The sequence below is a fragment of the Chlorocebus sabaeus genome, chromosome 5 (assembly GCF_047675955.1).
Source record: "Chlorocebus sabaeus isolate Y175 chromosome 5, mChlSab1.0.hap1, whole genome shotgun sequence".
In the NCBI taxonomy this organism is placed as follows: Eukaryota; Metazoa; Chordata; class Mammalia; order Primates; family Cercopithecidae; genus Chlorocebus; species Chlorocebus sabaeus.
In genome coordinates, this window is record NC_132908.1 from 23,339,864 (window position 1) to 23,366,244 (window position 26,381).

Here is a 26,381-nt window from a genome sequence, read left to right on the forward strand (position 1 = left end):
TGGAGGAAACTGACTGACTATTGAGTCAATTCCATCCCACCTTTTTTTTTTTTTTCTTTTTCTTTTTGCCAAATGGGGAAACTGAAGCCAGAAAGACAAAGTGATTTTTTTCCTACTGGTAAATGACTTGTATATGGCAGAGCTAGGCCTAGAATCCTTGGCATCAGAAGTCCAGTTCAGACCCTGTTCTTACATTGGGTTTCCCTAAAACTCTGTGCTTAGGAGGTGCAGCAAATGCTGGTTGAATTGAGTGAAATTACTTAAATGTGACTCACCATAAATTGTTACTGACCCTGAACACATGGGCTACTGGCAAAGCTGCTAATTAATCCGACAATAATTCTGAGGCAATCAGGCTTCATTAATGTGGGTCTGGCCTCATTTTCAGAAGCACTTTTGGATTGATCACTCTGGCCTGGCAGCTGGAGCAGATACTCCTGGCCAATGAATCACAGGGCCTCACGTACCCTCCACTCCCTAGGAATTTAGAAGGAACAGTTGGTCCTCTTTCCTAACCAGCTTTCTTACTTGCAAAGAAAAAGTCTTTGCCAAGGTTTCTGGCTCCTGCAGCAGCTTTCTCACCTGAGTTCTCTCAAGCCAGCATTTTCTGCAGTTTCATGGACAAAGGGAAGCCCCAAGGCTTGTGTATTTCAGTTCTTCACCACCCATCGCAGCGCCTGAAGGCAAAGAGTTCTGTACAAAAGGACAAATAAATACTTATTTGGACACAAAAATTAATCACTACAGCTCAAAATAAGTGATCCTTATTTTCCCAAGACACATAAACTTGAAAACACATGTCTCAAGGCGGAATGATGTTGTGTACAAAATGTGTGTGGCTTCTGTATTCCCATTCTGGCCGGGCATTTAGGAAGAATGTACTCATTCCTCATAGCCATATGGTATTTGTGCACATCAAGCTAAAGAAAAAATTATGCACCTCCATTTTCCATTTCTGGTCCTCTTGCAGTCTGAACCCATTTACTGAGAGCAGCCTTATTATCACGTGTTCTCTGTTAAATGGGATTTGCTTTTGGGTAATATTAACCCAATGAGACAGATTCTGTGTGGAAGTTACACACAAAAGAAGAAAGAAGGGGCACTTGAGTTATGTCCTTTGTTAACCACTGTGTAAAATCCTTGCTAAAGAAACTCTCCTTTTTTAGAGTTGATGTTTCTGAAACTCACATCTACTGGAAATGGGAAAGGGATGTTTCTCTAAAAGAGATGCTGATTAGCTTAAAATCCTGTGACCATCACAAGACATGGTCTTAAGGCTTGGAAGATGGAGGAAGATTCCAGATGGCAGCACTGTTCAGTGTCCTGTCAGGAGCTGCATATAAGCTGGTACCTAGAGACCTCAGGATTGCGCTGATTCTGGGGTGATTATGCCTGTTGGTCTCTAAGTAAGTCTGCCAATTTATCTGTATTTCTCTTTTCTTTTTCCCTTTTTTTTTTTTTGAGACGGAGTCTCACTCTCTTGCCCAGGTTGGAATGCAGTGGTGCGATCTCGGCTCACTGCAACCTCCACCTCCCAAGTTCAAGCAATTCTCCTGCCTCAGTCTCCTGAGTAACTGGGACTACAGACACACACTACCATGCCTGGCTAATTTTTGTATTTTTAGTAGAGGCGAGGTTTCGCCATGTTGGCCAGGCTGGTCACCAACTCCTGACCTCAGGTGATCCGCCTGCCTTGACCTCCCAAAGTGCTGGGATTATAGGCATGAGCCACCGCACCCATCCCATTTATCCGTATTTCTAGAATCAGTCACTGAGGCTGGGCTGCATCACCCTGCCTTGCTGTCCTCGGTCCTGTTGGTCTCCAGGCATCTTGATTCCTTTCCTTGGCTGCCTGACACGGCGCAGAGTAGACCTATGTGCTCATGTCAGCATTCCACACAACACCTATGCACTTATTTTACAAATCATGAGAAACAGAGTGATCTAGAGTCAGCGTACAGCCATGGATGGATAAACATGTGTTCTACTATACTTGAAGAGTTCCATCTGGATGACATACTGGCTGTTCTGGGCAGGGAGAAGGAAGAGGGTCAAAGATGGTCATAACAAAGGCTAAGGGAAGTCAATTTTCACCATGGTTAGCTTAACAATTCCAAGGTAAGCAAAATGAATTTCAGACCAACACTAGTAAAAATGGATAGTTACAATGTCTGTGTTAGTCTGGACTCTTTTGGTTCTCATCGACAGAAATCCAACTCTAACTAGATTATATAGCAACAATAAAGAGAAAAACAAACAAACAAAAAACAACTAGAGGAAATTGTATTGGCTTATTTAGCTGTAACATTCAGCGGGCTACTGACATCAGGAATGGTTGGATCCAGGTGCTCAAACGATTGGCTTTGCTTTCTTTTACATATGGTTCATTTTCAGGGATTTTCATCATCTCAGTTTGGGTTCCCCTACCACCACCATCACCACCAAAAGCAGACCCTGTGGTACAGTAGTTTATTTGGGAGATGTGGTCATGACAATGAACCACTCAGATGTTCTGCGGCAGGAGCATGATTGACTAATAGCCCTGCTCTTACTCTTCTGTGACACCACCTTTACACCAAAGCCGTACTTCCCTCAGACTGTACCCAGCTAATAACAGCACAGTGAGGCCACCAAGGGAGGCCCATTCCTACAAGATGTGGTTCTTGACTGACAGGTGTCTTTGAGAACCCCTCACTGGCCTGGCCAAACTTATCTTGGAATTAGGCTGCAGTCTATGTCTCTTCCTGCCCAATTATCCCTCCTTCCCTCTCTCTGCTGCAGTGTGAGTCCCGTATTGGAGTCTGAGCTTCTCCCCGCCTTCTCCAGCTCCCTCTCCTTTTGCCTTCACAGGTATTTCTCCAGTAAACTTCTCACATGTCTAATCTCAACAGAAGGACCAAACTAACACAAGAGGTGATCTCAGGAAGCACAAGTGAGGAAATGGAGAGGATAAGACAGATGGGAGAAAAATCAGTAAAAAGTGTACTGAGGAGCAAGTGGCCCCATGGGCAGGTCATGCTGGGATCTTGTTAGAGACTACGTGGAGCAGCCTCAGGATTGTCTCAGCCAAGGGCAAGGATGCTAGGAAATTTATTTACGGTTTTCCATTTCCCATTGGCTGAAGATCACCTGAGAGCATCAGCTCTCCCCCACTTGAAGGTGGCAGAGAAGGGTCCTGGGTACTAGCAAAAGCCTTCAGGCAGAGAGGAGAGATGCAAATGCTTGAGGTTGGAAACTGTCTATCACAGTTTACCTACATAAGCTCAGGTGGGCCAAGGGGATATGGCACAGGGCACCAACAGCATATGCTATACCTGTGAAAAAAGAAAGGTAGGGGACACTGGTAGCTTACAATATCCCTAGTGCAGCAATTCCAAATAATGTATCTTTCCCAAGAATTTTAGACTGGGCATGGGTGGCTCATGCCTATAATCCCAGCACTTTGGGAAGCTAAGGTGGGAGGATTGCTTGAGGCCAGGAGTTTGAGACAAGCCTGGCCAACATGGTGAAACCTTGTCTCTACTTAAAATACAAAAAATAGCTGAGAATGGTGGTGTGTACCTGTTATCCCAGCTATTCAGGAGGTCGAGGCATGAGAATTGCTTGAACCCAAAAGGCCAAAAGGCGGAGGTTGCGGTGAGCATAGATCATGCCTCTACACTTCAGCCGGGCAACAGAGCAACACTCTGTCTCAAAAAAAAAAAAAAAAAAAAAAAAAGAATGCTTCCTTCCCAAGAATTTCAGATCGAGCATGGTGGCTCATGCTTGTAATCCCAGCGCTTTGGGAGGTTAAGGTGGGAGGATTGCTTGAGGCTAGGAGTTCTAGACCAGCCTGGGTAACATAGTGACATCCTGTCTTTACAAAAAAAGAAATTAGCCAGTGTGGTGGCATGCATCTGTAGTCCTAGCTGCTTGGGTCACTTGAACCCAGGAGATCTGGGCTGCAATGAACTATGATGGCGCCATCAGACTCCAGCCTGGAAAGAATTTTAACTTGTCTTGGGAGTGCCTCTGATTGGCCAAATTAGTGTCACCTGACCTTCCCTAAACCAATTACTGTGGCCATAGGAATGAAATATTCTGTTACATTGCAGTATATGATTGGACCACCTCTCCAACTCACATCTAATGGGAATAGGGTAGGGATGTTTCCCAAAAAGAGATGCTGATTAGCTTAAAATCCTGTGACCGTCATGAGACATGATCTTAAGGCTTGGAAGATGGAGGAAGATTGCAGATTACAGCGCTTTTCGGTGTCCAGTCAGGAGCTGCATACAAGCCTAGAGAGCTCAGGATTATGTGGCTTCTGGGGAACTAAGTTGACCCTGGAGCACCCTGGAAACAATTACCAGATGTCACTTGCTGGTGGGTGTGCAGCCCTTTGCCACCTCCATGCTGAGCTTTCATTAGCTGAGTCTTCATTGGCTGAGTCGTCCTGGGCTGAGGGCACAGCTATCTGGAGACTGCCATGAGCATCTTCTCACTGTTACACTCTGCTTGTTGCTAGCCCTGGAGAAGGGCTGACAGTCCTGGGGATGCAGGTCTCCAACTGCTTTCCACGCTTTTCTTCAGCCAAGAGCACAGGCCACGTTTGAGTTGGGTTTAGGACGTGGTCTCTGCCCCAGCGCCCTGGGATGGGAAATGGGAGGAGTGTACAATTAGCAATTAACAGCTTTATCTCTACTCACATGTAAGAGACATAATTAGCTGGTTCCATCTGTTCTGATACCTGCTGGAGTCAGCCATTCACACCTCAGCCAGATAATACAGGGAGTGGGAGGGCCTGAAAAAGAAACATTGCAAAAATAACTCACGTTTTGTTGTTTTAGACATCTTGCCCCTGCGGAGTTGGTCTCCAACTCTGCTCCCTTCAGGTGCATACAATTTGCTGTCAGTTGGCAAGGAAAGGTGTGAGCTAACGAATATGGAAGCTGAAGATTTGTGTGATTTTTCCCAGGAGCTGAGAGCTTCAATTTAAAGAGACAAGACTTGGTGTCTCAATTGGGGTCACATCACAATATAGGAGTTGAGCCTGGGTACTGGCATGGGAAATATATATATTTTTTGAGATGGCATCTCGCTCTGTTGCCCAGTCTGGAGTACAGTGGCATGATCTCTGCTCACTGCAACCTCCACCTCCAGAGTTCAAGCAATTCTGCCTCAGCCCTCCAGATAGCTGGGACTAGGTGCCCGCCACCACACCTGGCTAATTTTTTGTATTTTTAGTAGAGATGGGGTTTCACCATATTGGCCAGGATGGTCTCGATCTCCTGATCTCGTGATTTGCCCACCTTGGCCTCCCAAAGTGCTGGGATTACAGGTGTGAGCCACCGTGCCCGGCCTGGCATGGGAAATATTTTCAGAAAGACCGTCCAATTTTAGAAGGAAAAAAAAAAAAAAAAAGCCAATAGCTGCAGCCTCTACATCCGTTGGAGCAAGCAACTTGTCCAAAGTCACACAGCAAGGAAGAAGATGAGCTGGGATTAGTCTGTCTAATTCTAAGCCGGTTTTCTAAATCATTATCCATCACTGCTGCTTTGTTGACATCATGGTCTCAATGGGCATTAGGAAAGACCAGGACAACTTTTATTTTTTTTGAGGCCAAAACAGCCATGCCCCAAAAATGTGGTATTTAAAAAGAAATGTGCCTATTTACATAATGAATGCTTTTAATGTAAAAAGGTATGATGCAATATAGTTGGGTTATTCACAAGATAATTACAGGGCTCATAAAATATTAATTCATAGTACTCTACAAATGGCAGAGCCTGGATGAGGGACATATATTTATCAGGGTCTCAATGGAAAGAAGATGGCGTACTCAGAATAAGATTATTCAAAGAATGTTTATTTACAAAGGGCTTATTTACAGATGTTTGGGTATAGAAGAACCACAGAAGACAGTGCAATTATCTGGGTTAGTAGCAGACAAGAGTTACCACCTCTAGGCTCTAAGGGACAAGTGAAAGTAAGAGAGCTTTGTATGGCAAGGGCTTTGGGTGCAGCACTGATCGTCAGGGGCTGCAGCCAACCAGGGAAACAAATAACCTTAAGGTAGGAGGTGGAACTCAATCCTGGACCAGATTGAAGACTGGCTGAAACAGGGACGAGGCACCAACAGCACCTCTCCATAAGATATGCCCACCAGTGCCATGACAGTTTATCATTGCCATGGCAACACCTGAAAGTTATTGCCCCTTTCCATGGCACCCTTTTTCTAGAAATTTTGAAATAACCCATCTGTTAATTCGCATGTAATTAAAAGTGGGTATTAATATGGCTGGAGACCTGCCCCTGAGCTGCTACTCTCCACACACTGTCTAAGATGGGGGAGCCCTGCTCTGCAGGAGCATCAACGGAGCTGTAACACTGCTGCCTTCATGCAACTGTCTTCTTCTACCACTGGCTAGCTCTTGAATTCTTTCCTGGGTGAAGCCAAGAATCTTCCCATGCTAAGCTCCAGTTTCGGAGCTTGCCTGCCCTACCTCAACCTGACTTCACCGTTGACCCTGTGTCTGACTTCCTACCAGAAGGAAGTCCCCACTGATAGAACCAATAAGGATGTAGTGAGTGAGGCATCCAGGGATCAACAATTAAGGAGGCCCTCACTGTCAGGACTGGGCACGGAGCACTTGCACAGCCCTGAAAGTGAGAGCCTTCTTAAATGTTCCACCGTCAATGCCTCACTCTCCCTACCCTAGCCCCAGCCTTGGTCTCGGGGTCTCGTAATGACATCTACACAGCTTAGCCTTTAGCAATCCTGTCCTGGTGGAGAAGGGGAGAGAGAATTTACAGGAGAATGGGAAGATATCCAGCACAAAGAAACAAGTTTAAAATTTAATGTAAACATTTTCCTTTCCACCATATGCTTCTTTCCAAGACTGTTTATTAACCTTATTTGAAGAGAAAGCCCAAAGTTGAAATATGATCCCTGCTTTTCAAACTGTGATAAGCCGTGGTGGATCTCAGTCTATTGTAGTGATTGGAAATGAAGCTGTTTCCCTTTAGGGACATAGACAACCAGAGATGAAAGAAAGCTTCCCCATAGAAGGCTCCTCTTTGGCTTGTATTGCATTCCAGGCAAGCATATTCCCATTTTCCCACTCTTTTGTGGCTCTCAGAACATTCATCTTCCGTTTTAACCCAGTCTACTCACTGGCTCTCACTGGCTTTAGCTCCTGCTACTTCATCCATTCCTGTGACCAAGACATTTCAGACAAAATGAGCTTTTCATTCAGTATCATCAGAGGCAAGGAGCTGAATTCTCCTGCCTACCTTTTTCTGCCCACTGTCTTTGGCCTTACCATAATTTGGTTCCTCTGCCAGGCCATCTGCATAATGAGTTCCTCCTATGGGTTTTACTCTGCCAATCTGGATGCTCCACCACCCCCTACGGTGCAGTTTGGCCACCTCCACCCTGACTCTCAGCTAGGTCTTGGCAGTCATTGGGCCTCTCTTCCATTCATGCTCTCCTACTATGCTTTTTTTTTTTTTTTTTGAGATGGAGTCTCACTCTATCGCCAGGCTGGAGTGCAGTGGCGAGATCTCGGCTCATTGCAAGCTCTGCCTCTCAGGTCCAAGCGATTCTCCTGCCTCAGCCTCCTGAGTAACTGGGACTACAGGTGTATGCCAGCACTCCCAGCTAATTTTTGTATTTTTAGTAGAGATGGGGTTTCACCATGTTGGCCAGGATGATATTGATCTCTTGACTTTGTGATCTGCCTGCCTCGGTCTCCCAAAGTGCTGGGATTACAGGCGTGAGCCACCGCACCGGGCTAGTACTCTGGTATTTTAATTATTGCAGCCCTCTAATAGATTTCAGTCATCTGGCAGAAGTAGTTGTTTATCTCCCATTACATTTCTTTTTCTTTATATTGTCCAAGATTAAAAGTTTTTGTGAAATTCTGCATCAAGACAGACATTTCATGGGGATGTGACATGGATTTGGAAGGCAATATGGCAGAGTTCTTAAATATACATGCTTTGGTGTCTGACTTAATCCAGCCCTTACTACTAACTGTTCTAGGCAACTTACTTAATATCTCTTAGCATCAGTTTTCTCCCCTGAAAAACAAGGATAATGAGAGTATCCTTTGTTGTGAGAGCTGTAAGAATAATAATTAAATTGTCTCTATATGTTACTTTGTTATAAATTTATATTTTATAATATTTTTAGCTTTCTTTTTTTTTTTTTTTTTTTTGGGTATAAAAATTTATTATACATAAAGAATATTACCACTAACAAATGCAGACAGGCTAGGACATGGTACTGGGTGGAGGACGGCTAGCTCTTTGGAAAGTGAAAGGTTTGGGTGGCGTGGACCTCATGCCACGCTGATTGGTCAGTAGACGGGGGCACATGCCAAACACTGCAGGGCATCAGGGCATCAGGTGCCGCTGTGTGCCCACAAGTGTTCCCTGTCTCATCTGGGCCTTCGAAGGGAGCACACCCAGAAGCGAGCAACTGAAGTGAAGGGGCTTCCTAAGGTGCCCCTTCCAGGCTTGTCTCTGAAGTCACAGCAACACCATTTTAAGCAGTATGTTTAATCGGATGATTTCCACAAACTATCCACGAAGTTTCTAACCATCACAATTCAGTGAAGTACAAAACACTGAGTTACAGGCTGTGGGAAGAGAAGGCAGCACCAATGGTGGCACCTTCTAATCCTGGTTGTTCTAGGGGCAGGGAGAGGGGAAGGTCTTTTTTTAAACCAAGCCCCTCATTTCAATGTACAAAAGAATTACTCTGATCAATATTAAATTGTATTGAAAACAAAATGGACTAAAAAGCAAATTCTACTCTATGTTGGGGTGGAAGTGGGAGGAAATAATGAGTCCTTCGAAGCAGGAAGGGAGATAGCAGGGGGAAGGTTCTGTGCCTGTGACCTGGGTGGTCACTCACGCTGCTCCATTTTTACTTTTGGTGGTCTCAGGAAGGTCCGATTTTTCTTCTCTTTCTTCCCCTTTGTATTGGCTTGGAAGTTTCGCCAGCTGTCCACACGACCATCTCGACTTTCCTCAAAGTTTTTCTGCCACTCTCTTTCCCGTTTGGCTTTTTCTTGAGCTTCAATCTCTTCTTCCCTTTGTCGTTTCCTTTCATGCATCTCTTTGGCTTCTCTCTCTTTCCTTTTAATTTCCAGCTCAGCAAAGAGTTTCATTGTCTGTTTATATACAGCTTGTTTGAACAGTTCAGGATCATCCTCCTCTACAATTGTAGGTTTTCCTTCCTTCTTTAACTGTTTTTTTCGCTCTTTCACAGTGTGTTCCACGTATTCTTTTCCTGCCTGAATTACATCCAGGGCCCTCTTCTTTTGCTCCTGATCCAGTAGCAACTTGTAAGCTTTGTCCACAGCTTCAAAAGCCTTTTGTGCTCTGTCAGCATCATCTTGATTTTTGTCAGGATGCACCAAGATGGATAACTGCCGAAACCTCTTTTTTATTTCCTCATCTGTAACTTCAGGATCTATCTGAAGAACCTCAAATGGGTTCAAATTGAAGTAAGAGGAACCAGGACGGGTCAGTCTTTCAATCTGATTTTTCGATGTTAGAACCGAGTCTCTCTTCTCTATTTGTTTCACCTCACTGTAGAAGGTCATAAAGGCTTCCTCGGTGCTGCCTCCGCTACCCGAAGTCCCGCTCTCTCCTGAAGCCGCCATTTCCCCGGCCCAGCCACCACGTGACCCATCTATATTTTTAGCTTTCTTATCCAGGGGTATAATTTGTAGCTACATTTAATAAGGGTTATTTACACATATAACTAGAAATAGTTTTATAAGTAGCATTTTTTTGGGGGGTAAAATTTATTTACTTTTTTTTTGCTCTGGTTCAATTATGTCGGGAACAGAATTTCTCTTTTCCTTATATATACTTTTTAAGTGGTGAGTGGGAATATGATTTATTTTTATATACTTACTTTGCATCTATCCTTTTAGTTCATTTAAAAATCAATCATATTGTTCTCTAGACTTCATAGGTATGCAAATAAATAATTTACAAATAATCATAATTTTATCTCTTCCTTTCTAATATTTATGTCTGCAAACATGTTTCATGTCTTATTGCATTGGCTCAAACCTAAGTCTTGGATGCATGAACAATTCCAAGTCTTGTTCTGTTTTTCCTTCTTCTTCCTGCCACTTTAGACTTTTGCAGAAGATCACTGGGGACTAAGTTTAACTGAGGGGCTTTTAATTTTATTGCAAAATAAGCACACTTTGTTTCCAGTTTAAAAAAGCTGTGCAGAGGGTATGGAGCCAGAAAGTCCTAGACACGCCATGTAACTTTACATTCTAGTGGAGGGACCCGTTCCCTTATTGCTTGCTCTTTCTATAGGCAGACATGTGAGTGGGGGAATAAACAGAACACCAGGTGCTCCAGCTGTTGACAGGAGTCTGTCTGGTAATACCAGCCCTCAGCACTTGGAGACCCTGGGGACTACAAGTCATAAGTCCTTTCTGCCAAGGTTGGGGAGGATGCCATTGGTCCTGTGGCATGACCGTTCATTCTCACCTAGAGTAGGTAGGAGTCTGGTCTTAGTTATCTTTGTCCAAAACAATCCAGAATGAACTTCTGGGGTCACTTTGAGACAGTTTGGCTGTTTTCATCACAGTCATAGATTATTTAGTGTACACCTGTAAGACCTAGATTTGACAACAGGAAGTATACAGAAGAGTACGATTGAAATGCAGCAAGTTAATGAGGAACAAAAATATGATAATCAATCTGCACATTACTTCAGACTGACCTTCACCAGATTTGCAAGTTGCATTTATTGGATAAGAAGTCTTATAAGGTATGCCAAAATATCCTTCAACGCTCATGTTAAAAATAGAAAATATAGTGACAATTATATCCAATTTGGCTTTTCATTTATTAAGAATAATGACTATCCACACCTGCAACGTGTTATTTGTAGAAAAGTGCTTGCAAATATCAGCCGGAACCTTTTCTTGCATCTTATCATTTAGAACAATTATGTCTTAAAAAAAATCAGCACAAGATTTAGAACTCCAAACATCGGTTCATAAAAGGAGCTTTTGTCTTTTTTAAATGTCTTGCAACACAGTAAAATTCCTTCCTGAAATAAACTCAAACATTTTTCTTTCATAAATAATTTAAGCCAAGTCTGCCAGTTTTACATCACATGTTACATGGGGACAAGTGAAAATTTGTCTTAATATTGTAAAGATTGTAACAGGATCCTTACAGCATACTATTTGATGATACAGTGCTATAATAGAGCCTTTTATTAAAAGTCCCTTCTTGTCAATGCTGAAATGATTCAAAAATTCCTAAAGGCCTACAGTAGTTTGTTTATTTATTTATTTTTTGAGACAGAGTCTCACTCTGTTGCCCAGGCTGGAGTGCTGTGGTGTGATCTCGGCTCACTGCAACTTCCACCTCCCGGGTTCAAGCGATTCTCCTGCCTCAGCCTCCTGAGTAGCTGGGACTACAGGCATGTGCCACTATGCGTGGTGAATTTTTTTGGTATTTTTAATAGAGGCGGGGTTTCACCACGTTGGCCAGGCTGGTTTCCATCTCCTGACCTCAAATGATCCGCCTTCCTCAGCCTCCCAAAGTTCTGGGATTACAGGCATGAGTCACCACACCCGCACCTACAATAGTATATTTATTTATGAGAGAGGTTCATGAATCAAAAAGAGGTTGGAAAAATCTGAGGCTGTGGGAAAAGTTTACCCATTTGCCAGCTGTTTGCATTTGAGCAAGTTATAAAACTTCTCCGATCCTTAATTTTCCTCACCTTTCAAATGGGAAAGAGACAATGACTTTGCAGGTTTGTTTTGATGATTACATAAAATATGTAAAGTGCTTTATACAGAATGAGTTATCATTAAATGATATTTATTATTATTGATGCATTCATTTAACACATTTATGGAGTACCTGCAATGTATCAGGCATGAAGTTACATATCTTAGTTGAAAGAATGAACAAGATAAAATTTCAACATTCTGATGTTAAATTAAAGATGGTAACAATTTGTGAGGTACGATAATTGAACAGGTTAGGCACAGTGGCAGGTGCCTATAATCCCAGCACTTTGGCAGGCCAAGACAGGAAAATCACTTAAAGTCAGGAGTTCCAGACCAGCCTGGGCAACACAGTGAGACCCTGTCTCTATAAAAATTTTTTAAAACTTACAACATTAGCCAGGCATGGTGGTGTGCACCTGTAGTCCCAGCTACTTGGGAGGTTGAAGCAGGAGAATTGCTTGAACCCAGGAGTTTGAGGCTACAGTGAGCTATGATTATGCCACTGTACTCTAGCTTGGGTGACAGAGTGAGATCCTGTCTCTTAAAAAATAAATAAATAAAACAAAATAGATAATTGGACATTGCTTTTTGGCTAGTTGATTAGGGAAGTGAGATTTTTCTGATATTCCTATACCACGGTAGTGGCTAACATGTATGGAATGCTTCCTATGTGCCTGGAACTGTGTTGAATGTTTTACTTAGATTGTCGTTTCTAGCCGGGCGAGGTGGCAGGCGCCTGTAGTCCCAGCTACTCGGGAGGCTGAGGCAGGAGAATGGCGGGAACCCGGGAGGCGGAGCTTGCAGTGAGCTGAGATCTGGCCACCGCACTCCAGCCCGGGCGACAGAGCGAGACTCCGTCTCAAAAAAAAAAAAAAAAGGTTGTCGTTTCAAGCACACACAAATATGCATAAAATATCTACAATGATTATCATTATCTCTACAGATGAAAGAACTGAATCCCAAAGAGATTCAGTAATAAATAAGAAGTACAGCTGGTACTGAACCCTGGGAGTTTGACTTCAGAGAGTACACACTGGGCAGCATAGCAAGACCCTGTCTCTACAGAAAAAGAAAATTAAACAATGAGCTTGGCATTGTGATGCACACCTGTAGTCTCAGCTCCTTGGGAAGCTGAGGTGGGAGGATTGCTTGAGCCCAGGAGTTGGAGGTTGCAGTGAGCAGCGATTGCTCCACTGTACTCTAGCTTGGGTGACAGAGTGAGATCTTTTCTTTAAGTAAAATAAATAAAAAATAAAAAAGAAGTTGACTGGGGCAGAGAGGCAAGAACAGGATGGAAGGAGTTTGAGAAGGTGAAGGAACACTGATGATGATGTTACAGTATTTTTGGAGTAAGATACAGAGAAATTACACTAAGGGAGTCCGAGAGAGGGGCTGAGACTAAGGGACTACAGTTTGGAGGGCAACAGCAGGGTTAGCAATATATTCAGTGTAAGTAATAATGGGCAGCAGATGGAACTTTCCAGAACACACTGACCTGGGGTATCAGAAACATGGTGGCCCTCCTATTTTGATGTTGGTTCTAGGGTTGGCAGGTGTAGGTAACATTGGAAGTATTTTACCTGGGAGGATGCTCTGGCATGAAAAATAATTCAGTGTATTCCTCCTAAGGTCAGGTGAATCAGATCCATCTGAATCGATGGACTTGTTGTCTTCAGAGCACAGGGCTGTGGCATCCTGGAACCTCACTCCCGGCCAACTGAAAAATTAAGGAGTTGTGTAGTAGGTCTGGCTCACAGTGAATATGGGATCACAAACTGGACAAATAGGAGTGTTCCTTTTAGGAGAGCCATTCTGAAACTCAAAGGCTAAGGAGCATGGGCCTGACAAACTTATGTGGGATATGAGCTGGGATGAGCAAAGCTGGACTTGGAGAACCATGATATAATTACACTGATAGAATTACAACAAGCTCTGAGCTCTGGCTATCAAGTCAACAATGCCAGATAACCCAGAAGGCATCATCCACTGGAGAAGAATCCTTTACTAAATATTCTATTCTTTCATCTTGGTGACTGAGAAAGAACAGGATTTTTTTTAGTATTCGTGTCTGGTAACAGGTATCACTTAGAAATCCATTTTATAATCATTTAGACTGGTTTGCTTTGGTTCTATTTACAAAATTCCATGAGAATCACTGATAGAATTACAGGCCCTTGAGTCAGGATACGTGTGCGTCTTTTCACCCAGTGCTGGTGTCCTTGGCAGAAATCTCAAGTTAATGACGTTTTTATAGACGCTAAGAGAAATGAGTATCAGTGAGGAATCTGTCTGTTCTAAACAGAAACACCAACTCAAAATGTTTCAGATTTTAAAAAGGTGGGGGGCGGGGGTGGTAAATTTCTTGACTCCCCAGCAAAGTTCTTTGGGTCTACTAGTGTTTAGGTGTGACCGGCTCCAGGGGTTGCTTTGGACAAAATTGTCAGAACTTTCCTTCCCTTTCTCCTTCCTTCTTTCCTTTTCTCTGTATTGGTTCTGTGTTAGTCTCTTTTCAATGGGCTACAAAGAAAGGCACTTGTAGCTTCAGAATTACATAGTCCTTAGTACAAAGGACCTTGGAAAGAAGGAAAGAGTATCTCTTGGCCAACATCTCCGTGGGCTCTGATTGGCCTCAAGCCCACCATTGGAGGAATTTGGGTTTTGTGGGAGAGGGTTTGTTGATTGAACAGCCTGGCTCACGGCCAACCCTTCTAGTTGAGTAGGCAGGGACCCTAGTTTGACAGTCCAGGTGAATGTAAGGGAGGGGTAATCCTCAAAAGTCACACAATAAGAGTGGTCTATGGACCACTAGTATCATTATTAGCTGGAAACTTGAAAATTCCTGGGACCTAGCTCAGACTCACGGAAGCAGGATCACTGAGAGCCGGGTGCAGAAATCTGCATTTGAACACCCCTCCAGGTGAGTTGATGTGTGCTAAAGTTTGAGAAACGTTCTTCCATTTGTTGAGTCACTTTTACATTCTCCCTATCTAGTGTCTTCCTCATCTAGTTTCATGAAATGTGGCCAGAGCTCATCCCTCGTGTATACTCGGGTGAGACTGTTGTCTCTATCAAGTCAACAATGCCAGATAACCCAGAAGGCATCATCCACTGGAGAAGAATCCTTTACTAAATATTCTATTCTTTCATCTTGGTGACTGAGGAAGAACAGGATTTTTTTTAGTATTCGTGTCTGGTAACAGGTATCACTTAGAAATCCATTTTATAATCATTTAGACTGGTTTGCTTTGGTTCTATTTACATAATTCCATGAGACGCATGGAAAGAGAGGCGGCGTGTTATTTTTCTGCAGCCGAATACTGGGAAAAAACACTTTCTAAGGTAATTACCACTTCAGTGCTCCCCACACGGTTGGAGGGCGCTGTGAAGAAGTGTGCCTTCTGGGCCCGGGGCCACCGGAGTGTGGAAAGAATGTGCTTTCTATCTCTGAAAGGGAAACAACACCCTTTGTGGGAAGCCTCTTTGCTTATATGCATAATTTGTATGAAGGCTATGGCACAGTGGCTTCAGGTGCATGGAGAGAACTTACTTGGGAACAAACGGAACTCTTTCAAGTCCATCCAAGTGCAGCATCCTGGGGAGGAAGACTTGACCTCCCACAGGCAGTCCTGGAGATGAGAGTCCCTCTTGATGAGCATCAAATTAGAGAGAATTCTCTCTCCCTGTGGCTACCAGTGGGGAATTTTAAGGTGAAAGATCTACTTCTTCAGTCCCAGATGTGGTGCAGAATTTTGCATGTATGTCACATTTCTCAAGGAGTGGTGAGCAGAAGATTATTCCTGAGTGCTCTGTTTTCTGCATTCATCTAGACTTTAGGTCTCTGACCCCCTTTTTCCACTGTGCCGATTTCATCATTTTCCTGGCATTTTTTCAGCTGCTAATGCTTCTAACTCTAATCCTACATAAAGCCCATGTTCTGGTACCCTGTTCACACCCTGCCAGCATCTTGAACACTGCATGTAAATCCCTGCTATGTTCACTGTGCCTCTACCATATACTATGTGCTAGTTGGGTACCAGTGACACAAAGATAAAGAAGACACTAACTTTAACCTCATGCCACTCAATGTATAGGCTTATTTTAACACATGGTCTTGGAACAAATAACTTGGAGTGGCTCTGCAGCGCCTGCATCTAAAGCAGGGGTTTAGAGGGAATCGCCGCTTCGGGCCCACAGACCCAAAAGGGATCAGTGGATAGAATTCAGGTGTTCATAAGGATGGGCAAAATTACATGTTCATTGTTACTTATCCCTCGCCCTTGTGACCTTTCTTGGTGGCCTTGTTTATCTGTATGGCTTTCATTCCATGTCTTTCTTTCTTTTTTTCTTTTTGAGACAGTCTCGCTCTGCCGCTGGGGCTGGAGTGCAGTGGTGCGATCTCTGCTCACCGCAACCCCCACCTCCCAGGTTTAAGGGATTCTCCTGCCTCAGCCTCCTGAATAGCTGGAATTACAGGCACCTGCCCCAAGGCCAGCTAACTTTTGTATTTTTAGTAGAGACGGGCTTTCACCATGTTGGCCAGCCTGGTCTCAAACTCCTGACCTCGAGTGATCCACCCGCCTTGGCCTCCCAAAGCGTTGGGATTACAGGAGTGAGCTACTGCGCCCAGCTTTGCATTCCATTTCAGAACAACGATTCACAGCTGTCTCCATAGATGAGGTAGATTAGGGTAGCCTCCCTAGGCTTGCTTATATGAGCTGTGGGGTTAGTTGCCAGGATCCTGGGCTTTTATCAAAATGCTCCCCTACCTCACCCACAATTCCTTCTCTCACCACAACTAACTACCATCCTAGCCCCTTATTATCTTGTTCCTCCTATCTTCTCATCCAATCAGTATTTTCACTTATGTCTTGTCGGCTTATTTTTATTCATACTTTGAGGTCAGCTTTGCCCCTGAAGTGTTGAATAAAATCTTATCTCATTGGCTCAGTGTTAACTCATTCTCGCCCCTGGGGCTGTCTACTGAAGGAGCCCTAGTGAATGTCATCCCCAAATATGGCACCTTGGTTCGCTGATTGTAAAGACACTTGAGGTTCAGCAAAAGGGTGGATGAGGTTGTTCTCTGAAGTTTCCTCATCTACCTAGAGACCAGGTCTTCCACAGAGGAAGACAATTGCTTTTGATGCCTTTCTTGCAATTTTATTAACCAGGGAAGGTTAAACTCATATCGCAGGAAGAAAGACTGAGGAATGTCATCACACCTAGGCAGGCTTTGTCATAAGCTATTGTCTGTTTTTAGCATTAACTTTCCAATGAGGATTTACTATTGTCTGTTCTTTGGGCTCATTTTACTCTTTAAAAATAATTTACTACGCATCTATAATTGCCTACATCCCACACTTTCCTCTCCCCTATGAGGAAGGGTATACAACCTTCTAACTTCATTGGATTATTGGGTACTTACCTTCCTGCTCTGTGCACATTAATACATCTGTATGATTTTTCTCCTGTGGATGTTTTTTGCCACTTTACTTCAACAGACTTAAAGACTCCAACCTTCAAGGCGGGAGGGAAAAACTCCCTTTGCCTTTATGCTCTGTAATGCTCAGGACCATGTCTGCTACAATTTTGGGCACAGGCCTTAGCTGACTCCACCGCACTTGCCCCCCTACCCCCAGCTCACATGCCTGACTTACAGAATCTGTCTTTTCACCTTTGAGTCTGTCTGGCCTAAACCGGCTTTTCCTTTGGGTCCATGTAGAGGCACACTTGGTTCAAATCCCGACGGTGCCTCTTTCTAGCTGTGTAGTATTGTGTAACTTCTCAAAGCTTTATTCTCATAGTCTGTAAAATGAGGTTAGTAACAGTAACTACCTTATAGGTTATGCGGATTAAATGAGATAGTGCCCAGTCAATCTTCACTACATATCAGTAATAATCTTTTTTTTTTTTCTCTTTGAGATAGGGTCTCCTTCTGTCACCCAGGCTGGAGTGCAGGTGTGTGATCATAGCTCACTGCAGCCCCGACCTCCCGGGCTCAAGTGATCCTCCGCCTCAGCCTCCCCGAGTAGCTGGGACTACAGCTGTGTTCCACTACGCCCAGCTAATTTTTTGTAATTTTAGTAGAGACAGGATTTTGCCATATTGCCCAGGCTAGTCTTGAACTCCTGAACTCAAGTGACTCTCCTGCCTTGGCCTCCCAAAGTGCTGGGATTACAGGCGTGAGCCATCCTGCCCAGGTACTATGCATTAGTTATAACCATTATTGGTGTTTTTAGTTATAATAATTATTAGTTACATGTACCATATGTGTTAGGTGTAATAATTATAATTCGTGACTTGGGAAGACTGGATAAACATATTACTGTATTAGTACCTATAGCTTTGAATAAATAGTTCTGAGTAATACATGAGGTATGTGATTAACAAAGACAAGAGTTGGGGAATACTACATTGTTGCAAATGAGAGCACCTTGTGGTGCAAGGAGGCTGGAGTGATAGCCTGTGCAGGCTCAGGCTGCAATGGGTTCTATCTGCATAATTAAGACTCACTTTGGGATGGACTTTTTGAGTTGTCTTTAGCTGAGTTCAAGTGTCCAGGCTTTTGAGCTTCCTGCCAAAAACTCATGAACCTTTAAAGCCCCTTGTTGATTGCTTCAGTGCTCTGTGATATCAGAGGCTAACACACAATTGACAGCAAAAGATAAGTACAGTTGATACATCATCACTACCTCCATCATTGTCACCAATCAACATCATCTACTTCTCTTACTATTTCTGCTTCATCACCTTCATGGCTGTTGCCATGATCATGACCATCCTCTTCCTCCTTATCACTGCCGCCTCTTTTTCTTCCTCCTCTTCCTTTACCTCTTCTTTTTCTTTTCCTCCTTTCACTCCTCCTTTCCACATGGTCCACTTTTATCATGGGATACTTTTCTGCACCCTGTCGCCTGATATGAGGAATAAGGATGCATGCTTATGAGCACTTCCTAAATGAAGTTGTATCTTTATGGAACATGGAACTCAGAGACACTATAAAATTAACTCTTTGGCCAGGTGTGGTGGCTTATGCCTGTAATCCCAGCACTTTGGGAGGCCGAGGTGTGTGGATCACCTGAGGTCAGGAGTTCGAGACCAGCCTGGCCAACAAGGTGAAGCCCTGTCTCTACTAAAAATACAAAATTTAGGTGGGCACGGTGGTACATGCCTGTAATCCCAGCTACTTGAGAGGCTGAGGCAGGAGAATCACTTGAACCCGGGAGGCGGAGGTTGCAGTGAGCCAAGATCACACCACTGCACTCCAGCCTGGGCAACAGAGCTAGACTCTGTCTCAAAACCAACCAACCAAACAAACAAACTCTTCACCTTCACCATCTTTCTAAAGGGAAGGATTTTCGTCTTAGCTCCCACACGTTTGTTTTCACCAAAAAGTAAATGGAGGTGACAGCTGCTTATACTTTCATTTATCTTTTGACCTGAAGCCAGAAAGGCTTTTCTTAGCAGTGGTAGGTGCAATTTGCTGCTACCTTTGGTTATATATATTTTCAGTTGTTAATGATAAACTGCACAAGAAATTCATGAACACATTCTTTTGGTAAAAGACTTAAGTGACACCGATGTACATATAATGTGAGTCTTTGTTCAAATCCCTTCATCTCTGAGCACATCCCATCCCCAGAGGTAACCATTGTTAACAGGTTGACATGGATGCTCCCAGTCTTATTTCTTTTAACGTGCGTGCATATATCTCTATACATTTTCTATAATCTACATATTATTTTTAATCTGTTTATTGAGGAACAATTGACCTATAATAAATAAACTATACATACCTAATTTGCATTTCCCTGGTGATCAGTGATGTTGAGTGTTTTTTCATGTTTCTTGGTCATTTGCATATCTGTTTTTGAGGAATGTCTGTTCATGCCATTTATTCACTTTTTAATGGGATTATTTGTTTTTTTTTCTTGCTGATTTGCTCAAGTTCCTTGTAGATTCTGGATATTAGTCCTTTGTCAGATATATAGTTCGAGACTATTTTCTCTTCGTTCTGCAGGTTGTCTACTTACTCTGTTGATTATTTCTTTTGCTATGCAGAAGCTTTTTAGTTTAATTAAGTCCCACTTATTTATTTGTTTTTTGCATTTGCTTTTAGGGTCTTTGTCATAAATTCTTTGCCCTGGGTCAATGTTCAGAGGAGATTTTTTTCCTACATTTTCTTCTAAAATTTTCATGGTTTTAGAGCTTACATTTAAGTCTTTAACCTATCTTGGGTTAATTTTTGTATATGGTAAGAGATGAGGATCCAGTTTCAGTCTTCTGCATGCGGCTATCCAGTTTTCCTAGCACCATTCATTGAATAGGGTGTCCTTTTCCCAGCATATGTTTTTGTCTGCTTTGTTGAAGATAACTTGGTTGTAGGCACTTGGCTTTATTTCTGGGGTTCAAGGCACGAAACAAAATTCCTTTTATTTTATTACTATTAGCTTTTGCATATGAATATCCAGTTCAGCACCATTCATTGAGAAGGCTGTCTTTTTCCCCCCTATTTGCTCTTGTAAACTTGTTGAAAATCAGTTGCTAAAATGTGCAGATCTATCTCTGGACTCGCTATTCTGTTCCATTGGTTTATTATGCCAATACTATACTATCTTAATTATTATGGCTTTATAATAAGTCTTGAAATTAGATAGTCCTCCTTTAGTGACTTTTTTCAATGTTATTCTGGTTATTTGAAGTCCTTTCCATTTCAATGTGAATTACAGAATCAGTTTGTCAATTTTTACACAAAAATCCTGCTGGGATGTTGAATGGGATTGTGTTGAATCTACAGATAAATTTGGGGTGAATTTACATCTTAAAGATAATGAATTTTTCAACCCACAAACACTGTATGTCTCGCCTTTTCTTTAATTTCTTTTAGCAAAGTTTTGGAGTTTTCTGTGTACAGATCTTCTACATTTTTTTCAGACTTATCCTTAAGAATTTCATATTTCTTTATGGTATTACAAATGCTATAAATGTCCAATTGTTCATTGCTAGTATATCAAAATACACATGATTTTTGTTGGTGGTCTTATACACAGCAACTTTGCCAAACACTCTTATCAGTTCTAGTAGCTTTTCTGTAGATTCTGTCAGATTTTCTTTTTGAGATGGAGTCTCGCTCTGTAGCCCAGGCTGGAGTGCAGTGGCACGATCTTGGCTCACTGCAAGCTCCTCCTCCTGGGTTCACACCATTCTCCTGCCTCAGCCTCCCAAGTAGCTGGGACTACGGGCGCCCACCACCACACACGCCTAATTTTTTGTATTTTTTAATACAGACGGGGTTTCACCGTGTTAGCCAGGATGGTCTCAATCTCCTAACCTGGTGATCCACCCACCTCATCCTCCCAAAGTGCTGGGATTACAGGCGTGAGCCACTGTGCCTGGCCGATTCTGTCAGATTTTCTACACAGATAATCATGTCATTTATGAAGAAAGGCAATTTAAATTTTTCCATTCCAATCTGAATGGTCTTTATTGTTTTTATTTGCCTTACTGTACTGTCTAGAACTTCCATTTTAATACTGAATGGAAGTGGTGACAGTGAATATTTTTGCTTTGCCCTGATCTTAGAGGTAAAATATTCCATCTTTAACCATTATGTATGATGTTAGCTGTAGATTTTTGTAATGCTTTTAATCAGGTTAAGGAAGCTCCATTCTATTCCTAGTTTGTAAAATTTTTTTTTCTTAAATCAGGAATGGATGTTGGATTTTGTAAGTGCCTTTTCACTGTTTACTGAGATCATAAGTTTTCTTTCCTTTTTAGTTTAGTTTTTTCTTTCATTAAAAAAATTTTTTTTTACATAGATTGATTTTTCAATGTTGAATCAATCTTGCACTCCTGGGAAAACCTTGTTTGGTCATGATCTTAATTATATATTGTTGAATTTAATGTACTAAAATTTTCTTAAGAATTTTTGCATCTATGTTCATGAGAGGTATTATTGGTCTATTGGTTTTTCTTATGCCTTTGCCTGGTTTTGCTGTTAAGATAATGTTGGCTTCATAGAGTCAATTGTGAAGTATGTTCTCCTCTTTAATTTTCTAGAAGAGTTTGTGTAGGCTTACTATTATTTGTCTTAAATTTTTGATAGTATTCACTATTAAAGACATTTAGGCCTAGCATTTGTTTCTGTGGTTTTGTTGTTGTTGGTTTTTTTTTTTTTTTGGTGGCAAAGTTTCTAACTATAATTACACTTTTGTTCATAATTAGGGCTATTAAAATTGTCTATTTATTCTTAAGTAAGCTTTAGTAGTTTGTGTTATCAAGAAATTTGTCTATTTCATCTATATTGTCAAATCTATTGGCATAAAGTTATTCATACTGTTTCCATAAGTATTCTTTAAATATCTATAGTCTCTTTAGCAATTTTACTTCTTTCCTTCCTGATGTTAATTTGTGTCTTCTCTCTTTTGTCTGATTAGAGGTTTATCAATTTTATCAATCTTTTCAAAAGAATAAGGTTTTGGTTCCATTGATTTTTTTCTATTTTTTCAGTTTTCTATTTCATTAATTTTCATTTTGATTTTTATGAGTGTCTTTCTTATGCTACTTACTTTGAATTTAAGTTGCTTTTTTTTGTTAGTTTTTTCTTTTTTTTTTCTTACTCTGTTGCCCAGGCTGGAGTGCAGTGGTGCAATCTCGGCTCACTGCTACCTCTGCCTCCTGGGTTCAAGTGATTCTCCTGCTTCAGCCTCCTGAGTAGCTGGGATTATAGGTGCGTGCCACCGCGCCCAGCTAATTTTTGTATTTTTAGTTGAGACAGGGTTTCATCATGTTGATCAGGCTGGTCTCGAACTCCTGACCTCATGATTGCCCGCCTTGGCCTCCCAAAGTGCTGGGATTGTAGATGTGAGCCACCGTGCCCAGTCTTTTGTTAGTTTTTAAAGGTGGAAGCTAACTATGCCAGATAGTTCTAAATACCTTATACTCATACTCTCACTTAATCTCGACAATAATGCTTTAGAGGTAAGCATTGCATTATTACTCCCATTTCATAAATGATGAAAATTGAGGTTAAGAAAAGTTGGTACAATTGAATTGTGGGATTGGCACCTAGACTTGTCTGATTTGGAATACTATTCTAACTGCTTCAGTATCTTTTCTCTCTACTTACAAGCAGCCATATGCCTGGGCATTTTCCAAACCTCTTAATAAAGATTTCACCCTCTCTCTCTGTGATTAAAAAAAAAAAAAACTGTTATTCTTAGAGGACATAAATTCAATATTCACCTGCCTGAAGGAAGATGCATACTTAAAGTTTTTATGTTAGGCTCATTCTGTATTTTTGAGGATTTTAGCACACTTGAAAGGTTTGAAATTTGATATCTCATTGTAAAGTATATATTTTTTCTATCTTGCCTCCTTTAAAGCTTGTGTGTGTGTGTGTGTGTGTGTGTGTATACGTCTTGGGCCTTCCACCGATTTGCTATCTCTTGAAGGAAACCAACTCACTAGAGTTCATAATCTTTAGCTGAACTAAGCCATCAGCCTAAGTTTTGAGATTATGATAGTGTGATCCCTTAGCTTTTTTCCCCTGAATTCTCCCAATCTTTTTCCCTCTTTATACATCCCACTTGCATGGGAATCTGCTGTTAGGGAGGTATTTGATACCAATAACTTAATTCATGGGGTCTGTTTTCCTACATGAATCGCCCGGTACAGGGGATGAGAATAAAGCATGCCAATATATTAAAGAGATCTCAGATTGACCAAAGTGGAAGGGAATTTTCTAAAATTATCTGTGATCAGGGTATAAAGTTAGAGGAGTGAAGCTCACCCCACCCAATATGTTCCTTCCTTAAGAACTTCTGCCTCCATCCCACAGGGATGGGATCAGGAAGCCATGTTTGAACCAGGCAATTTTGCTTCCATGCCATGACTTATTGAACCAGGGCTGAACACTTGACCCTAAATAGAGCAGTGATATTAAATGGACCAGTGATAGTCTTTCTCCCAGGAATTTGGAATTGGATTTAGAGATATGATTTATTTTCTGCTGGTTATTTTGAAAAAAGAATATGCAAGTTCGGGAGATATGGGGCAGCCATATTTGACCATTTGCTCTCCAAGTTAGCAAAAGCCAATCTGGGAGATGGAATAAAGTGGACACATGGAAGAGACAAAAGGCCATCTGGCCCCAGAAAGGAAGTGACAAAGGGAGAGAAGGAGGGAGGCTGGGAAAGAGAAAAAAGGAAGGGACCGAGGGGAAGGAATAGGCAGAGAGGAAGAGAGAGAGGCATCCTGCAGGATTTCTGACCACTTTCCTACTCCTGGTTCCAGTCCCTTGCTGGGAGGCTTGGCTGCACTCTCTCACCTTCATTTTCCAGCCTTTCCCCTGTAGCATTTTCATTTCTCTCTTTTGTTTTGAGACAGCAAAGAGAACCTTGATGGAGACATATTTGCTATTTAGCTCCTCTCCAATTGTGGAATGACAAATACACAGACATCAGTGAGCATGTCGGAGTCATGGTTGGATATGCGTGGATGGGGACTCCACACAGAAGCTTACCCCAGAACTGCTGCAGTCAGTTTGTGACAACGTAGATCCCTTTGTAAAAGGGGTGTGTTGGGAAGTTTCTGATCCTCCGCAGACAGATGTGGTATCTATAGACATGTCAACATTTCAGAGAGATAGCCCAGTTGCGGGTGGGGGTGGGACTGGCCCTGGATGCATCCACTTGCGGGGAGGGAGGGAGGTATCCTGAATGGGAAAATCTCAATGTCATGGAGGTTCAGTGATCTTGCATCACAATTGACAAAAATGAGGACTGCAAGGGTCTGAGATAAAAGGGGACAAGATGTTCTAACAGGTGGGACTGAAATGATGCTTAAAAGCCTACACATTAGTAAGCACAAAGACTCAACAGCAATGACCTGAATCATTGTTTCCAGAGGGGTGCTTTATGATGTTTCACAGGAAGTATCTTACGTTGTCCAAAGGGAAGACCAATTTTTAGCCCAGACCCTAAGTGAGAGGTCACTTCTTTTTCCAAAGGGTGTTCTATCTGAACCCTGTCTACACCAATGATCATGTAATATTGTTTATAGCAGAAAGAATTCATCGGGTAAAGCAATGAAGTTCAAAAAGTTCTTATAACAGTTCCATGAGAACATCCAATAACACATAAATAATACATTGTAGCTACTACTACTAAGATTTCTCTTTCTCCTCCTTCTTCCCTTCTCCTTCTCTTTCTCCTTCTCTATCTCTTTCTCCTTCTTCTTCTATTGCTAATGCTATTAAATATGGTGCCCAGAATACAGGAGATATTCGATACCTATTATTTTTCTTAGACAACGACAAAAGGAAACCACTGACTTTTTCTTTTCGTATTCCCCTTATTCCAATCATTTACAACTGACCACACAGAGATGTTGCTTTTTGTTTCTTGACCACTAGAAATGGCATCTTTGTGGTATGCCCTGTAAAATGCCCCCTTTTGAGGTGCGTCTCCTGCTGGGACACCTGAAAAGAATCATTGTCACAGAACCATAGCATCTTAGCTGAAAGGAACTGTAGAGGTTAGTTCCTTTCTAAAAGCTAGCATCTCATCTAAGCCTCTTGGAGAGGTATTCTTCTCATTTATTACCGATTACTCCCAAGAATAGAGAACTTCCTCCAGGGCTGACTATTTTATTGTTGGATGACTTTGATTAGTGCCACTGACTTGAAACATACTTCACTGGGAGTCTCTGGAACCACATAGATTCAGTCTCATCTCTTCCTCACAATAGAAGCCAGCTCAGGTGTGTTCTAGGAGTCTACTATCTGCAGCGTACCTACTCTATGCTCTTCAATCATCTACATCTTACATGATTTTTGGACTCTGACATTCTGCTTATTCTTCCCCGGGCTTGTTCCAGTGTACTCATGTCCCTTTGAAAAGACATGTCATTTAAAACTGGACAACTGCTTCATGAGCTGCTCAGATAGTACCGATCAAGTGTGATTCTATTCGTCCCTTATCTGGACACTGCTCTGTTCATATGAATGTAACCTAACTAAGTTTGAATTAACGTACTTTTTTCTTTGAAGTCATGTAACATGCTGGCTCAGTGAAAACCCCGAAGCACTTTTCACATAAAATATTATATTTTCTCTCATTCCTGTATAGCGAATCTTTTGAACTTATGGTTATTAATTCACTGATTTCTATTACAAATTATTTCCTTCGTATGTCATCAAAGTGTTTATTAAAAGCTTCGCATTAGTAGATCCAATGGCTCCCTGTTGCTTATAAGATAATACTAATACTATAATGCTCATGAATTATGTAGAAATTCTCTTAGGAATTGAATTCTGGCATCATGACATAAAGTTTCCCCTCATCCTACACTTCAACCATTCTAAACTATAAGCAGGTCACAAAGCATATACTGTGTCATAGCTTTATATCAGAACGCATGCCATCCCTTCTGCTTAAAATGTCTGTACTCCCATTGTGCACCCAGTGAACTCCTACCCGTCCTTAAAAATCCAGTTCAAATGTCACCTCTTCCATAAAGCCTTCCATGATTTCACCTTCTACTCTCCTCAATAAGGCATTGAGTACAGTGGCCTTCCCTTTGCCAAATACTTGGGATCACAATTGGATT

At 42.0% G+C, this 26,381-nt stretch overlaps 1 protein-coding gene and 1 long non-coding RNA gene across 2 annotated transcripts; both read right to left on the minus strand.

The window, feature by feature from the left end:
• Nucleotides 1–340: 340 nt before the first annotated feature.
• Nucleotides 341–16,284, minus strand: LOC140711740 (uncharacterized). Its single transcript, XR_012093034.1, has 4 exons — nucleotides 15,322–16,284; nucleotides 13,355–13,549; nucleotides 4,364–4,629; nucleotides 341–693 (listed from the first exon to the last, which is right to left on the minus strand). It is a non-coding gene; the product is annotated as an uncharacterized lncRNA (long non-coding RNA).
• Nucleotides 8,178–9,683, minus strand: LOC103215225 (dnaJ homolog subfamily C member 8). Its single transcript, XM_037990803.2, has one exon. It carries the CDS (start codon nucleotides 9,654–9,656, stop codon nucleotides 8,895–8,897), a length of 762 nt encoding a protein of 253 aa, XP_037846731.2. The 5' UTR covers nucleotides 9,657–9,683; the 3' UTR covers nucleotides 8,178–8,894.
• Nucleotides 16,285–26,381: the final 10,097 nt, after the last annotated feature.

Bases quoted from the DNA above. Each gene is read 5' to 3' on its own strand.
- LOC103215225 (XM_037990803.2), bottom strand. From the start codon at position 9,656: ATGGCGGCTTCAGGAGAGAGCGGGACTTCGGGTAGCGGAGGCAGCACC.